At 49.6% G+C, this 17,006-nt stretch overlaps 4 protein-coding genes across 4 annotated transcripts; 2 read left to right on the top strand and 2 right to left on the bottom strand.

Annotated features, from left to right (window-relative positions):
- Window positions 1–2,577: 2,577 nt before the first annotated feature.
- On the bottom strand, window positions 2,578–3,402 carry QC764_0068700 (uncharacterized protein; the record flags this gene model as incomplete). The annotated part of the gene is made up of 1 exon (XM_062940615.1): window positions 2,578–3,402. One exon carries the CDS (start codon window positions 3,400–3,402, stop codon window positions 2,578–2,580), a length of 825 nt encoding a protein of 274 aa, XP_062800707.1.
- A 2,033-nt stretch (window positions 3,403–5,435) lies between these two features.
- Window positions 5,436–7,037, top strand: QC764_0068710 (uncharacterized protein; the record flags this gene model as incomplete). Its single annotated transcript, XM_062940616.1, has 2 exons — window positions 5,436–6,408; window positions 6,598–7,037. 2 exons carry the CDS (start codon window positions 5,436–5,438, stop codon window positions 7,035–7,037), a joined length of 1,413 nt encoding a protein of 470 aa, XP_062800708.1.
- A 2,343-nt stretch (window positions 7,038–9,380) lies between these two features.
- Window positions 9,381–10,403, bottom strand: QC764_0068720 (uncharacterized protein; the record flags this gene model as incomplete). The annotated part of the gene is made up of 2 exons (XM_062940617.1): window positions 9,381–10,307; window positions 10,368–10,403. The coding sequence occupies 2 exons, from the start codon at window positions 10,401–10,403 to the stop codon at window positions 9,381–9,383; spliced, it is 963 nt and encodes a 320-aa protein (XP_062800709.1).
- A 3,712-nt stretch (window positions 10,404–14,115) lies between these two features.
- QC764_0068730 (uncharacterized protein) lies at window positions 14,116–16,213 on the top strand (the record flags this gene model as incomplete). Its single annotated transcript, XM_062940618.1, has 2 exons — window positions 14,116–15,028; window positions 15,087–16,213. The coding sequence occupies exons 1-2, from the start codon at window positions 14,749–14,751 to the stop codon at window positions 16,211–16,213; spliced, it is 1,407 nt and encodes a 468-aa protein (XP_062800710.1). The 5' UTR covers window positions 14,116–14,748.
- Between the last annotated feature and the right edge of the window lie 793 nt (window positions 16,214–17,006).

Here is a 17,006-nt window from a genome sequence, read left to right on the forward strand (position 1 = left end):
GTAAGAGATGGATTCTCCACCGGCTTCCCGACAGTAATGGCGGGAGGCCAAGGCGTCCAGTCGGCCCAAAGCCAGACCACCCTCTGGCAGATCGAGCAGCATGCCATCCGAACTTTCAGTATCCCCACCCACCATGGAGGTTTCCCCTCACTGTTGGTGGTCCCGTTCGAAGTGTATTTCTTGATAAGCATTTCGAGATCGGGTGGATCACGGCCGGCATGGCTGGCAAGAACCAGGAACGGAAACGGGATTATCCTCCCTTCCTACACCCCAAGAGACAAAATACTCCCCAGGAGATGGTACGCAAGGTAGCTTATGTCTCAAGCATCAGCACTGCTGGCCACCGCCACCGGGAGTACAGCAACGGTTGATGAGCTGCATGGAAGCCTTAGTCGAGTGACTCAGGAACACCCACCTATTGCAAGTCAAGCCTAGAATATGCCTTCCCATCATGTATCACATTATCTCATCTTCTGTGCTTGTCCTCCAAAACTGAGTCCCATTGGAACCAACATCGCCACACGCTCTCCTCTTTCCCAGAGCATGGCACCTTGTGACAGCGTCTCTCCTTCTCCAGACCTCACCTATTTTTGTCTAGAACGCCTCGCGCTAACATGTTCTCTCACCGCACCTGAAGACACGTCGCCTTTCACCGTGCCATAAATCGTGCAAAATCACAATCGCTGAGTCCTTACAGGTACGTTATAGCGCGCTCGTTGCCGGGCGTAGGCATCTTCTCCATACAGTTCGACACCCCCCAAGGCCTGCCAAGTAATCGTTGCACATAGGCAAGTATATTCCACGATTACTGAAAACGACAGAGAAACTTTGCGCACTAAAGAGTGGGAGTTGGAGATTGAGATGAGCATGGAAAACACTACTGCTATGCATGTCTCATCTGCATGCAACATGAAGAAGAGGCGATACGAGACTTCATATGGTATTTCACCTACAGAGTAAGCGGGGCGAGAGAAAGAATCTGAACAGTCCGAAGAACTCAGATTCGTTGGATTCTTGTCTTGGAACTGCCTGTCACGGTTATCGGCAACATGCCGTGGCAGGAGAAGCAATAACACCGAACTGCCTTGCGGGATGGCACTGAAGAGAACGCCCGACTAGAAGTTGCAATGAAGGCCCCAAAAGTATGATGTGTCATGTAGGTCAAGTTGAAACAAAAGTTGGGAAACCTTGGTACAGCGACTCCTCGGTTGGGCGGCAAGCATGGACAATATCACCATCTCTCCTTCGCCATCATCATCCGCTCGCGGGAACGGGAAAACAAAGACGCCTTTGGTATTGCCTTGCTAGGTGGTAGTCGTGTCTCATCAAATCGTCACCTCTTGTCTCCAACATCATTACCCACGCCTCGAGACCTGGGCCGCCTTCAAACCTTACCCACCGGTGTAACACCCATCGCGGCATCTGAACTCAAAAGAGCGGGGGTCACATGGCCAGGTCCAGACCGAACAATAATCTCTTTACTTAGCCGTGTGCCATGAGGATGATCTTTCCTGATTCAAGTAGCTGTTCCGACTTCGTCGCGTCGTGTGGTGTTCGTGGGATGATACTATGTTGATACTAAGCTCACCGAACACTCTCGGAACAATCTCCCAACGCACCATCGTGAACCAACGAACCATCATGAACCAACACAGCTAACGCAACAAGTACGCGCGCAAAAATAAGGCATGGAGATAATCTGGCTCTTTTACTGTTACGTATAAAGTGCTCAGCTTAAGCCCGATAAAGCAAAAGAAAATGTACCAGCAAGGGTCCTTGCTCAACGTCTTGGACCCTGGTAGGCCCAAGGGAGCACCATCACACCAGCCAGGCAATGGCTCAGATCACTGTTTATTCTCCGATTTCCCCGACCCTCCCGTCGCCCCAAAGTTTGCTAGTGTGTCATGTCACTAGCTTTATACCTGAGAGGTGGCTGTTCATAAGCCAGTTTCACGATTTGCCTCCAACCTTTCCAAAACCTTTTATCCATCACCCACCTACCTAATCAGAGATACCATACATTCCTTTCTTTCAGATGTAGCCATCGCTTGCTAATCGAAGCAGAACAACATTTTCCAAGCGACAGATATACTATTCAGTTGAAGGTACTAGTAACGCAATCAGAACGCAGCTGAACTAGGTAGGTAGGTACGAGATGGGAAGTTGAGCTAAACGAGGCAAGTAGGTGCAGAGGGTGGTAAGTTGGATGAAAGACAGACAGCAAAACATCCTCATCGCCATCCAAACTCCTCTCCTTCCCTGTTTTTTATTGCTTTTCCCCCCTGTGTATGAGCGAGCATTGTTTTGGGTGACGGAGTGGCAAAATAAAGAGAATGGCAGCCGTCATAAGACCGCTAACAAATGAGATGATGAAAACCAGCAACCTTTGACCGACTAAAGCACCAATGGACGCAAGAATACAATAGAAGATCCAACAGATACCCCATAGCCAACACGACATAGCCCGAAAGTATAACCGAGCTCATCCGACAAGCCGCACTTAGTTCGTTCTACGAATATCTATCCTTCACAGCTCCTACGCAGCAATTATTTCATCGCTTCCTGCTCCTCACCCTTTTAGAGAAAGGAGTCTTCAACAGGAGCCCAGATCCTCGTCTTCGTCGTCTCATCCTCTTTATAATGACGTTCCACGTCGCGATCCCACTTCCATTCACCCAGTTTTCTCCTTTTCCCATTCTCGTCTTCTTTGACGAAGGGGGCAAGAAAAGGAGCAAAGACTCGGGTGTCACCGGTTCGGTGGTATTCTTCGATGGCCTTGTGATTCAGCTCTGCTTGTTCTTGGAGAAGCTTCCGCTGCCGTTCGCGTATAATTGCGGTGCTCAATGGCTCGGGAGACGTTTCTCGTGGGCGTTTCTGAGAGGTAGCTAGACTGGTGTGGGCTAAAGAGAAATCTGAAGCCAGACGAGAATTAGAAGTTGAACAGATTGAAGCCGATGATGGTGGTCTAGATGAGGCCCCAGAAGTAGGTGAAGTATCAGCTGGTATGCTGGATCTGGCATTGGAGTTGGACGTATCGCTACACGTGTTGGTGTTGGTATTCGTGTTGGACGGTGATGTTGCTCTGTTTCGAGCACTCAGAATATCACGGTGTTGTTGTGTCGTACGAGATCGAAGTTCGTAACGGTTCGGTGTTAGGAAGGTTGGCCCGTTCTCAGCACGAGAACTTCGTGTATGAAGTGGGTATGATACTGGTTCCTCATCAGTGGCCGAGTCCAGCCATGAGAATGCGCATATATCCGAATTGGTGGTTAAGGAGTGCACAGTCGACTTCCCGGTCCCTTGGCCATTGTGTTTGGGGCGCCTTTTGAACGGTGTATTCAGCACTCGCGATCTCAAATAGCGAGGGGTTTTCCGGGCTCGGGTGTTGCTAGAACTAGGCATACTGTGACAATGGGTGTATAGGCAGTCAATTGAAGACGAAGAGCTTATTCGGCCCGCTAAGCACGCTAGAACAGCTCGAAGAGACCTCTAGCAAAACAGAACCCAGAGTTCTCTGTTGAGGAGCGGGGGAAGAATTGAGAGTTATGGGTTGACCAGAATCCAAGTGCCGTCCAACTGCAGGTTGGCAGCTCAGGTAGCCCACCGCCGCAAGGTTTCAGAGAAGGACGCTCTAGAAAATGATTGGGGTCAAGTGCATGAGCTAAGTGAAAAGCGCGTTTGGTGACTGGAAGGTGCGTAAGAGCGCAGTAATGCTACATCAGGCTGGGAGCCTTGTCGGGAGGGTCGGGTGCGAGAGAGACGTTGATGTCGACGGGTGAAAACCGGATCCGATCAGGGCCATCAGCCATCTAAATCATCAAGACGCTCTCTATGTCTATGTTGACGTTGTATTATTTTTGACCCCATATTCGTGCTAAGTTCAGAGGCCATCTTAACCGATGATTTCCGATCCGAATGTAGCCATGACGATACTGGAAGATGATCAAGGCAACTCCAGCAGTAAGTCATAGTCCTCTGGGCCGTGCCCCGAAACAGTGACAATAATGTGCCGAAAGGTTTAAAGCCCCCTACAATTGCGGCCCAGGCCGACCTCCTAAAGGTGATCCTTTGAGCTGGAAGGTAGGTGGTGGCTTCAACTAAATCCAATAAATCGTCCCAATCCAGGTGATGGAGGGGTGGGGTAGGTGCGGCTCGAGGGGCTTGTAACTGAGCGCCTAGAGCTATCTTCCAAAGTTGCTTCGTGTTTCCAAGTGATGGAGGCTCAATGATGTGATGCGGCACGATCGACTGGTGCTGGCTCAGAGGCTACAGCCCTTCAATAGGGAAACCAGGCTGGGCACGCTCTTGCCGTTCGTTCAGGGTCGGTCAGTCGGTAGTAAGCTCCCCCTCCCGCGCCTTCAGCTGCGTCCCAAACTTCCCCTCTTCATTTTTCTCGATCAACGAGACCGATTTCTTGACCATCACCACCAGAGGTCCTCAAGCAAAAGGAATTCCAACTTTCATTAAGAGGCCGCGTCATCTCAACCGTTACTGTTCACCTCTTTGGAATTTCCAAACCTATAAGGACGCCCCTCCTTAACGCATGATCCGATCTTTTTGCCCGCCCGCCTTGTCCCGTTCTGCACTCAGCTTGGCCCCTCCATAGTTGGGAGCCTGGTGAGCCTCACTCGCCTTGCCAACAGAGAAATCCCTTTTGGACCAACCTTGCTTGACACGACTCAAGTTTCAGGGATTAGGGAATTTACATTTCGCCTCAGACCTGACCTGTGTCGGTGGACGGAGTTGGACCGGATGGGACTCGTTCTGCGAGTATATGGACGCTCAGCTGAGGTCCACGGGGAGAAGCTGAGCCATCGTCGCCTTGATGGGGCGCGGACGCTGTGATTTCCATACATCTCCGAAGGCCCTGTCTGCCCTGGGGTCTGCCATTCCCGGAGTCGTTCCCCGCCCCTCCCCTCAACTTCCGCCATTAGCCCCGGACTATATGTCTCGATGGCGCAGTTCCTGCACCGTGAGTGAACATCCTACTCTTATTGACCCATGCTGCCAGGTCCGCTTGCTTATACCACCATCGGGACACCCAGCCACGACAACCTTTCTTGGTCCTAGGAAACCTTGACCTCTGCGTCTTCCATCAACTTTGATCTCCCATCCCAACTCGACCACTCTGATTGGGCCATAGACCCTGCAGTGCGTCTGTAAGTTAATAAGAGCTCCTCCTGGTGTAAGCGTGCCGAAGCAGACCCGAGGGACACAGACTGACGAACTGGTGATCAACAATAGCAAGACGGTGACGAGAAATAAGCCTGTTTCCCGCGCCAACGATACCCCTTTGTCCATTCCTACCCCATCCACCCACTCTATCATCGTGGGCAGACCACATCACCACCCCTCCAACAAACCACATCGCAATACCGAAGGTCACATTGCTGGTTCCAACACACAACAAATCGGTAACATCCGTTGACTGAACGATGTTCGAGATCTGCGGTTCAAACGGCGACTTCGTGGTTCCAGAAGGAAGCGAGGACCCCGTCAATCCTTCAACTTATCGCCCCCCTGGTAACAACGCATTAGGTCGATCTGAACCTCGAGGATCGAACCGTCAATTCCGTGGACACGGGGGATTAGCCATGAGTCAATACAGTGAAAGAATTGCACGATCCAGGCTCAATAACTCCAGAGCACATCCGTATGCACCAGAACAACGTTTCCGTGTGTCAACTCCGGGCGCGCCTTTCTCCCCTTACAGACACATCGTCCAACGATCCAACGTGGATACCGCCGCTTCTATTGGGCCTCAGCCGGCAGCGCTCAATCTCCACATACACCCTGCCGTTCCGAAACGAAGATGGGCGGCGTGGAGCGAAAGAAGGTTGCTTGGAAACTCCCTCATCCGGGACGAACGCCCGAAAGCCGTGACCGCTCTTTCCGCCAGCAACGACAAGTTGCCCTTCCTTGCCTTTTTTGATCCCGACATCTCGTGCTCAGTCATAAGATCATCCGCAGTCGAAGTGTTGGGGCTTCGACCCATGAAAGCGCCAAAAGGAACCGGAGGGGCTGTGATTTGTTCAAGATGGGGTGTTGTCAACTCAGCAAAGTTCGTTCAAGTGGTAATCGAGAGCCTGAACCGAGGTAAGGCCGAGGTATGCGTTGGTAAGATCTGGGTGTTGGATGATGAGAAGAACCTTGACGACGAGAACGACGAGAATGATGGTTTTGGAGCAGCCATGATCCTGCGTGCAGATATCTTCAGTGCGGATCAGCCGGGGCTGGATAAGGGCTCAGGCCAAGCTCCTCAAACGAACCCATCCCGACTATATCCTCGACAGCACCCCCAATTCAGGCTTACGCCGCCCAGCTCGTCTCGAGTGAGTTCAGGAACGGGTGGCGTCACGGCGTCGGTGCTGCACACTCCGGCAACCTCGGTTCATTTTGCGACTTCATGTAAGTTGGTCTTTTCTGGAAGAAGTCATGTCTGGCAGCGCGATGTCCGGGTTGTTACGGCCCCATCAGTGAAGTGCCGCCCACGAGCTGTGTCCCGAGTGGAACACACGGCTACCTCGATATGGGTTCGGCCGCATCATCTGTAATAATCAGCGTAAAGATTAGTACTAATCATGGGGAAATCGGTAGCTCCCGCGGACGATACGAGGCACCAAACTGTCGATCAGCAACAAACCCAAACTCAGCATGCAGGCGCCTTCCAGGCCCAATCGCAACTGCAGACTCCCCATGTCCAGCTCGAGCATTGGAACCAACAGGCGCATTCTCAACTCAGCGCACGACAACACCACCAAATTCGAAGGTACCCCAACCGTCACCCTCAACAACTCAATGAGCAGCGGCAACAGCGGCAGCCAGACACCTTTATGTATGCCAATGGTGGCTACCTCGCTACGCCGTCGGCTACAGGCACCCAAAGCCTGTACAGTCATTCTGCGCCATCTTATAGCCCAATCCGAATGAACTTGACGCAAGAGCTTCCATGGACGCCTTTAGACAGCTCACCCGGCCCGGACTTCTTGGGTGGCGGCGTGGGCCACAGGGAAACTACCCGGGACATCACTAGATGAAATTTGTCGGTCACCGATTCCAACAAAGATCAGTTTCGTCCATGGATTGCCACTTATGCAGCCCAACGAGCTTCCATTGACTCATCGGTGCCTATCTGCATAGGATAGGCCGCCAGCCAACCAACCAACAGATAACGTCATGAGAACCACCAACCAGCAATCGATACGGCCTAGCCATCATCACTGCATCATCCCCAACCTTCCGAGATGCCTGACTGGCACTGTGGAATTGCCGGCAGCACCTGGGCAGCCACTCTCCTCCTTTTCACGCTCCCAAGATAGGACTCTCCACTTGGCAAGACCTGCTCTAGGGAAGGGATTCAATGTCAAGGCGACGAGGATACAGGCCTTGAGGCAGGTGCTTTGAAGATGAGGTTCTGTGGGGGAACTGAGCATGGAAAGAAATCGGCTTGTAAGGGGAAAGAGGAGATTGTCCTTGCACAGCTTGTAGTGTCAACATGAAGAAACAGTAATACGATTATCACCGCTTTGAGGGGAAGAGAAGGTGGCTGACGATGGAGGAAGTGGAGGAAAAAATTGGAGAAGGAAGGCATATCGATGTGTTGTGATCAACAGCGCAAAACACGGGAAGGTTCAAGAAGGTTGAGTGAAGAAACGAACGTAATGAACTGACCGACGCAAATACTGTGAGGTTGGTCGCGGTTTCTGCTCCCTCCTTTCCCAGGTCTTGAAGAAGCACGTCTGGTGGTTGTTGATGGGGCATGAAGCGAGGTCGAGGGAAACCAAAGGAAGTTCCAACCTGGGAGCTCAAAAGACAGGAGATGGAAGAAGAGTGAAACAGTGAAAGGATGAAAGGGGGTACGAAGACATCGGTATTATATGTCTCTGGTTGTTTGCTCGTGGGGTGTTTCGGTTTCGGGTCGCGGCATTCTGCGCCTTGCTTCATCATTTGGCTTTCTTGATGCCATTGATGGAGAAGTAGTTTTGCTCGTACAAAATCCTCATTTATTCGCCTGCAGGGGGTGATGAGTCCTCAAGAGGGGGGTGGCTTGCCTATTATGAGTGTGACTCGGAGATTGATGTGCTATGTGGTCCTCACATCCATCACTGCCTAACATGTGAATTCTGGTTGCACTCGTCACCGATGACGCCCCATCAATGGCGCAGCATGATTCCCTTGAGGGTAGACAGCCTGCGGCCTTATCAGAGTCGTGAGATTCCTGCTTATTGTTGCGTGGTGTATGAAGCCATGGCGGTACACAAAAGACACTCTGTGTCCAAATATCTAGCCAGTGTTCATTGTGGAATTTGTCGGGTCTCCATGGGGATCCGGACGGCAAAGTCTGGCTTTTGCCACGGTTAACCCGAACCCTGGATTATCCAGCTCTGCAAGCCCCATGAGGGCTGGCTGTTTGGTTCACCGAGGGGCGTTTGTGCGGCGGGGTAAGACCACTGAAATAAATGGACCGTTGGGGACCTGTCAAAGACACAGAAATAAACTGTCTTACTTGTGCCAATATGGAGGAGGTTGCACTTACAGTGTTTATTTGCTGTGGGGATTATTCCTTTTACTTTCAGCTCCTCGCTGTGCCTCATGGACTGATATTTAACTTTGGAAAATGAAGTCTCGGCGAATGGAAGTGCGGGAGGTTCGGTATGGTATAGGTCCCTACTCCGCGACGCGTCACTCAGTCTCGCCCAGGGTTCCAAAAGTTCTGGTCTGAGGGTGCAGACCCGCTTGGTTGATGTTTGGTGAGAGATCGATATGCATGACGGGGCTTGAGGATGAAGGCCGGGAGGTATGCGCATCATGCATTTGTAGTTTGAGATGGAATGTTGGAGGTGTCACCCGGGCGGCCGGGCTTGGCGCAGGTGCATGCGGGGTGGGATGGCTGAGGTACACAGGCATTTGGAATTTAGGCACCCCCTTAATATTGGTGGTTCGAGCCCTAGTTATATTTGAGGGTGGGTAACCAGTTGTACTGCGGTTGGCCTGATTTGTGATGTCATTGTCTTAAGAGTTTGGTGCAGAGGATAATGAGTGGTTTTGGCCTTTCGGTCAATGTGGTTGGACGTCACTAAGCAGCATCTTGAACAGGAGGATGAGGCCGTGTAAGTGGGAATGGTTCTACAAATTAAGGTAGTGAACATCCATGGTTTAAGCGTAGGTACTCCACTAAAATAAACGTATACTATTCTGAGCTAAAGAAAGACCAAGTACCCAAGCCATCACCTGTGGTCTGTCACCGCCTTGTCCCAACGTTCTTCAAACATGGACCATTCCGTAACTTCGTTGCGAAGCCTGAGCTATATGGGTAGGAAAAGCAACGAGGAGAAAAGCTTTCGGTCTAAATGAAGAAATCCAAACTTCGTGAAGGCTTTCTAGGTTGTATCTGATGTCATTGGACCATCTGAAATCGACAATCTGTTAAAATCACTGAGATCCCGGAGTTCGGGGACTTCATGCGAGTGATTGCCCTGACAGAGCTTATTAGCAGCTCTCATCACAGCAATCAGACCACTGACATCCCCTATCTGACTGTAAAGCTCGTTTGCCTGCCGCTTTTGCATTTGGAAAGCAGGATCCTGGAGTTGGCGTTCAATTCTCGAGTTCATCCAGTAATCATCGACATCGATGTGAGCAAGACTGGATGAGCACTGTCCAAATGAACCGTCGATGGAGGGGCTGGGAGTAGTGGCTTCTGAAACTGTGCTTGCTGTCGAGGCCCAATCCGAACAGGCAGGAAGCTGATCGTCCGGAAGGATTGGCAATGAAGCGCCGGCATATGTCACGGAAGCTCCTAGAGAAGAAGAGGACATTGAGCTTCCGTCCAGCCAAAATGCATCCCAAGAAACTTCGGGAATCATATTTCTTGTTGTGGACATAAAAGGCGGCTGTTGGGTTGCTTGTTCCACAACCCATTCCGGGTTCCACTGTGGACAGGAGAGAATCGGCGTGGTTTCCTGCGCTTCTGCAAAATTCGCAATGTTGGCGATATTCATTGCCGAGGCAGACCCATCCAGTAAAGCGAAAGATGGTGATGATCCGACAACAAGTAGGTGTGTGGTGTTAAACTTCGGGAACGGGGTGTCGTACCTCCACTCGACGTGAAGGTATATTTTGGTTCCTGTTGCCACCTGGGCATCTAAAGAATCTTGATTCGCCTTGCACAAGATAGCTGCCAATGAAGTGGTGATGGTATTGTTGTATCCACCAAAGCCAACCGCGTGAGGGACCACTGAGAAATTCAGTCGTCTGGCTGCGAGACCGGTGACATACCCATTTACAGCAGTGATTCGAATTGGCTTCTCATTCATGGCACAGTCAGCGTTACTGAAGCATAGATGTTCGTAGGAGGGAGGTCATACCGTCTCTGTCGGTTGAAGAATGTGAGTAGAAAACATGGTGAAGTACGTGAATTGGGTGCCACGGTATTAGCAAGTTGGAAGGTTAACTGGAATAATGGGGGATCTCGTGGATTAAATACCTGATATGTATCTAAATATCTCTGAACAAAGGCGAAAAAGAAGGCGGCCAATGCACCTACCAAACTAAGATGGATACCCCTTGGCTTCCAGAGCATATCACTCAGCATGTAGCTTGCTTGGGAAATTAAGGGTTCGCGAGATGCTCATTGGTGATGTAGGTAGAGTGGAATTTCGTCGTCTCAGCTTCGTGGAATTTTGTCATTTACAACCTGGCGGGGGCGCCACGAGTCTCTGCAGACAGCCAAAAAGATTTGCAGGCAAGTATATACCTACGACGGGGAGAAATTTCCAATGGCAGATCAGCAGCACAACATTAAGATGTCCTGATCAATTTCTTGTACTGATGTTTGGTGGCTACGACGTGTATTAATGTCCAATCACTTTCAGAGATCTGCGCCACCCTGGTGCCTCCCTTCTCAAATTTCCAATTGCCATATCGGGTCCGGACTACGGACAGACGGGTTCCGATGTGCGCAAGCCAACCATGTAAATGACATCTGGTGCTCGATGAGCTAGCTTGATGGTGGAAAGTTCTGTACAATTGAAGGTGCGTTTCAAAGTGCCCCTGCGGTGTGTCTTGGAATGATGTTCTGATACCTTACCAAAGTTAGAGGCTTTTTGTCTTTACCATAAATCTATGGATCAACAGACGATGCTGATGACTTAACTCTACCTTGCCTTACCTATCCAGATACTTGGGTAGGTAGTCAGGCCCTTTAACTTTGCGCAGAATGCCAATAGACTGTAGGTTTATGATGAAACGACACGCCGATATCCCCGTTGCATCTTAGTCCCTGCCCAGATAGGTACTGAAGGGGGGTCCTCAAATGAGAGGCAACCTCACAGTTACAAAGTATCTCGGTGCCTCAAAATATCCCGGTGCTAGCTGCCCTACATGCTCAAAGTACGCTACCTATCATCACCGTTCTAATACGGTGTGTATTCGAAGAGCCCCTCCCTCCCTTTTTCTCAAGAGCTGAATGCAAGTGAAGCTCGCATACCTTACCTACCTAGTTACCAGCTACATTCACAATCCTTGGTTTGTAAGGACAACCACTAGTCCTGGCGATTATGATCTCTTTCATTTGTGATGTTGCGACTGTCAATCGTATCACCCCTTAGGGTGCTGTGTTAATGAGAAGAGACTCAGCTTGTACGTCATTGAATATGTGGGAGGTATTGCTCCCGGTGGATATCAGTCAGGTTGCTTCAGGTTGCTCCAGGTTGCTCCTAGGGCTTCTGCCCTGTGAGCCACGGGTCAGATTTGTTGATATGGATAGGCTTTTGCTCTCCGGAGCTGATTTTTGTAGTACTATACAATATCATCACTTTCTCAAAGTTCTGCTGGCGCCTCACATAAAACTCAGCGACAGGGCGGTATCTGATGATGTCAACCGCGCGAATGCGTTGGGTCTCCTCGTCATGTGTGGCTGGTAAAGTTGGTCTCGAAGGTACAGAACTGACTTGAATGGTGAACAGAATGAAGTTTGCTCCAAACCTGATAGTGTGTGGTTGAAATAAGCATTTCGCATCTCACTTACGAAACGCTGATACCTCGCCGGTCAGGGATATTTGCATGAACTCTGCTTGGAAGGAGAGGATTTATCTCCGCTTCGGGTGACCACTGACATAATCCATTTGTGTATAGCCAATGGACGTAATCTCCAGCGGTCTAGATAACTGGCTCAAGTAACGTTCCCAAAAGAATGCTCTGATTTCGCGTTACCTTATCCAATGAAGATCCGGTTCATTGGGTCCCGAGATGGCACTCCGAGGGTCCGAATTCAGGTAGGTTTTAACCCACAGAGCAGGAATATGACTGTCGTGGTTGTTCTTCGGCAGGTGGTTCATGAAACAATGCCGCATGTATAAGGTACTCAGCAGTCTTTTGATGGTTTCTTTATTGGAAAGGTAGGTAGATATGGGCACTTCCAGGCCTCCATTCTGAGCTAATGTGGATGCCTTCTCCAACGTGGTCCCAAACATACCTATCTAGACTCGTTGACTTTATGGCAACATGGCGAGCGAGTATTTACGCGAGGTCGCAATGGGAACTACCTGGTACTGTAATTTCTGAACCTTGAGAAAATTCTGTTTTCTCGTTCAGATCCTACAAGAATACTCTTGAGCTCGTCAAGTCATCAGATATGTAGTACCTATGTACATCGGTAATGCATTATGAGGTAAGAATATTGCATAGTTTTATAGAACAAAATCAGCATACGCAATAGCCAGGACTAAAATATTCTGCCTGCCTGGTGTATTAGGACTTGACGATGATGCACACTGGCCCGAACCTCCCTACTCAGCTATGTTGATCAGAATAAACTGTCAAGTTATTATAGGCAGCAATAAGGCTCGTTGCAAAGTGACTCTTGCGGCCAGTTGCTTCTACTGATGTTGGAGATGCTTTTCAACTAAAGATGCAGGCTTCATTGTACACCTATGTGCAGATTGTCTGCATATCTTCCACTCTGATGCCCGACAGTCTGGCTGAAGGGCTAGGTTGCAAGGGAGATCATTCTGCTTCGGGAGTGACACTGCATACCTGTAGATTAGAGCAGAACACAGACACAAAGACCTATGGATTGCTACAGACACTGCGTACCGAATTAGCTTACCTTGGGTTATGTTAACCGTGACACTGCGTGCTATACTAGTACTCAAGAAGGCGCCCATACAACATGACCCTGGCCCTTTTGACGAAATGAGATACAAAATCTCGGTATACCTCGAGTGTGGCAACATGTGATAACAGTTGAGAGTAGGTAGATTCTGGTTCAGTTGGCAGGAGCTTTCGTTGAGGAAATCGGTCAATAGCCAACCCTGGATTTACCTAACTCATAGCAGTGTATATGTAAGTTGAATTAAGGGCGAGCTTCATCGGATGATGCTTTTCTAAGAGACGTGATAATTACCAATCTCATTCGGTTCAAAAGGCCGAGGATACAATGGTCATGCTGGTATCGACCCTGTCAAGACTTGCTTTAAACGTGAAGTAGGTACCTGGTATGTTGCAAAGATGTATTAGCGATAAGAGATGCTATGGTACTGTTGGCCATGACCCCTGAGAACTTGAACTCGGGGACCTTTTGTAGGTATAATAGCGAGCGACCACTATAATATAAAGCTCTTCCTCTACAAAAAAACCTTTACAAAAATATGGTATTGAAAGCTCCTTCAGCAACTTAATATTTGAAAATAGATGATGTAATCTTGCTACAGTCATCGTGCATCAATCGACATGCTTGCGCCCTTACTGGAAACACACCTTATTTACTTTACCAAGGTAGACACCTATATAGTTTAGGAAGGTTTATCATACCTTGGTACTAGCTTATTCGTAATGCCTATGTTCTGTTAAGAGCTAGACTTCCGCAAAACAATCATATGATCATCCTACCACACTATTTACGGTACACAGGGAAAAAGGACGATGCTACTGCAGCCACAAGCGTGAAAATTCGACGCTTCCAGAGAAACTTTGGTGTGTTAGCCTCACGAGACACACCAAAAATCGCTGGTTCAAATGCCAATATATGCATGGTGGCGGCCTGGTTGGCAACCACTGTGGGCAAGGCTGAGCTGATCTCAGCGCTAAATTGGAGGTTCATAACATCGTCCAGCACCCAGACTCTCCGAGGGAGTCTGTTCCAGAATCTTTCCACCTTTCTTACCAAACGACCCCAAATTGCCTTTTGTCTTGCTGTACTTCTTTCCAGTCGCGAATAGACCCCAAACCGATTCCAATGCTCCTTCTTTCGGTCACCAACTTGTCGTACATCTACCCGGCACCCATCAGCTGTGTCAAGATAACGCCGATTGAACATGGCCAAGTCACGCCCGTGTTTGAGTCCCTTCGTCCTGACAATCTGCCCAACCACCACACCGCCATCATCATGGCCATCATCGTCCGAATTAGGAGGTGGTTACAAGAGGAGGAACATACGCCAGAGGTTTTGGGCCATTTTGAATCGGAATACAATCCAACGCAAACTGAACCAAGGCCAGTCAATTGTCCCGCTGTTCCTATGCACAAGGGGGAGAGTCGACAGCCCGCGATTCGTCAAAAAGGAAACAGAGGAATTTTGACCAATCCCAAACGACAGCCAGGCCTTGCCCTCCTCCAGATTATGTGTTGTTACAAAGCCATTTCCCTCACAACCTGAGTATCATCCATTGAACGTTTTCTTTTCTTCTTCCTTCTATGTTCGGGATTGTCCCCATGACTGTTTGGGTCTAGGTTTCCAAAGTGATCGACATGTTGAGAGCACATCCTTCGGCAAGCAGCCCGTCTAACACCACCAGTCCTTCTCTCATCGCCCGCAAATTCTTAGGGCCCAGACTCCTGGATCCCCAAGAAGAGAGACATCAGAGAGGACAGCGCCAGAGAAGTCAACACCAAGAAAGCCAACCCCCAAGGAAGAGAGGTCGCCCTCGCACTCGGAAAACATCACCGAGGGTATCAGGACCACCTCGACAAATTCAGCCAAAGATCTACCTCGAGAATAGCTCTGGTTCATTGGGGTCTCCTATCCTAGGTAGGTTTAATCTGCGTCCTGATTTGAGTTTTGTCAGCCGCTAATCCCAGTATATAAGGAGCCCACCTGCTTCCTGCTGAGCAGAGTGTTTCTGCTCTGGAGCCATCACGCCACCTGGAGGTTAAAGAGACCCTCTATTGCAGGGAATCGCAACCGAGAGCGTCTGACTACCTAGTCACAGGCGGTAGCCTCAGTGATCGCCCCCTTCTCTTGACGATACCACTCTTTCCTGGCGAGGACCATTACGACATTATGGTGACTGGAGATGAAGGCAGCTCTGGGTGGAGACGGAGGCATGTTTCCCTGGGGATGAGACCCATAGTCGATAGGGAGTGCAGCGCAGGTGCCAAGTTCGTTTACAACGACCCGGATTTAGGACTGAGGGTTGTATACAAGGCCTTTTACTCGAAGTCCGAAATCCACAACTGGATCAGCCAGGCCCATGTGCGTGCGCTCGGATGCGACTTCTTCCTCCTCCCACATCCGTTCAGAGCACTCAATCGCTGGCCGACAAGCCCCGGAGACAGGGTGATCAAGCCCATCGGCTCTGTGAACCTCATGGTTCAACAACGGACCGCTCCTTTTGAATGGATTGCTGTTCCCTTCTATGTGCTCCAGGAGCCTCTGCAGGGTTACCGTTCAAATGACATCATAATCGGCGAGAAGACGACAAAACGGCTTCTAGGCGAACATTTCTCCTTTGATATATACAACAAAGATCCGGGAGAATTTGAAGAGATGATGGATGAGGCGGAGCTCCAGTATCTATGTCAAAGACTCCATTTTGAGCCAGGCCCACAGCTCTCTCTCCAAGGAGGGATGGTGACGGAGACAGAGTTCCAGGAGCCCATGGAGCATCTCAACCCCGATCCAGATCCAGAGCTCTATCAACAGGGGGTGGTGGAAATGGAGGCAGAGCTCCATGAGCGATTGCAGCATCCCAGCCCCGATCGCGGTCCACTTCCTCAGCAAGAATGGATGATGAATAACACTGGCAATTACAGGCATCAACCTTGGGACAACAACTTGAGCTCTGAGTTGGGACTGCAGGTATCGGACCAAACATCGATGTTTTCTGAAGTAGGAGCATGGGCAGAGGCGGGCTACGAAGAACACGGTGATCCCAGCTTCGACTTCACTGAGGAAGACCAGCTATCGGAGATGCAGACAGGCATGTTTGCCTAGAGCATAGCAGCATGAGATCAGGACGGAAATTTGGAGTCTGAGGGACCAGCAGGGTCCAAGAAGGATTCCACTTACCTTGGTTTCATCACTTTCTTCTTTTTTTCCGATCCTGTTATGTTTTGGCTGCGCGCTATGGAAAGGTCTGGTTTTTCCTTACGTTGCTGATTTGAGTGCACCTTTCTCGCACTTCTACACCAAAGCACAAAAAATACGCAAACAAACAAAACAACAAAAAAATTTTAAAACCCCAAAAATTCCCTTTGTCAAGCTACTGTCAAGCTCCTCCTCCTAGACTGGTTGTACGGTATACTGTCGTTACAGATAGAAAATAGATTGACAATGAGGGCTTACAGTGGTTTATTGAACGAATCGATGATGTGAGGTCTCCTCAAACTAATCTATCTTAAAGAGGACACAAAGGGAATATCCAAACTTTGGCTGGGAAAAGAGACTTCATATGGACGAGCTCACAGTACCATCATCGCCGTGCCATAATCACCGCGCTACATCACCTCGGCAAAGGAGGTGAATTTCGTCTTAACTCCCAAGCTGAAAGAATCACAAACTACTAGACGCAGTAATTGACATGGGCCACGAATCAGTTTTGCGGAGGTATGTAGAGTGGGTTCCCGAGACCCCGTGATTTCGCTCAACACCCTTTCTTGGTCTACCTACCTAACAATGATGATGACTTCAAGAAAAGTTATTGAGACAGCAAGAAGCGGGGAGGGAACCAACAAACCATTAGTTCTTCAGCACATGCATCAATGTGTGGGAATTTCCTTTTTTGGAT

Source organism: Podospora pseudoanserina, chromosome 4 (assembly GCF_035222485.1).
Source record: "Podospora pseudoanserina strain CBS 124.78 chromosome 4, whole genome shotgun sequence".
In the NCBI taxonomy this organism is placed as follows: Eukaryota; Fungi; Ascomycota; class Sordariomycetes; order Sordariales; family Podosporaceae; genus Podospora; species Podospora pseudoanserina.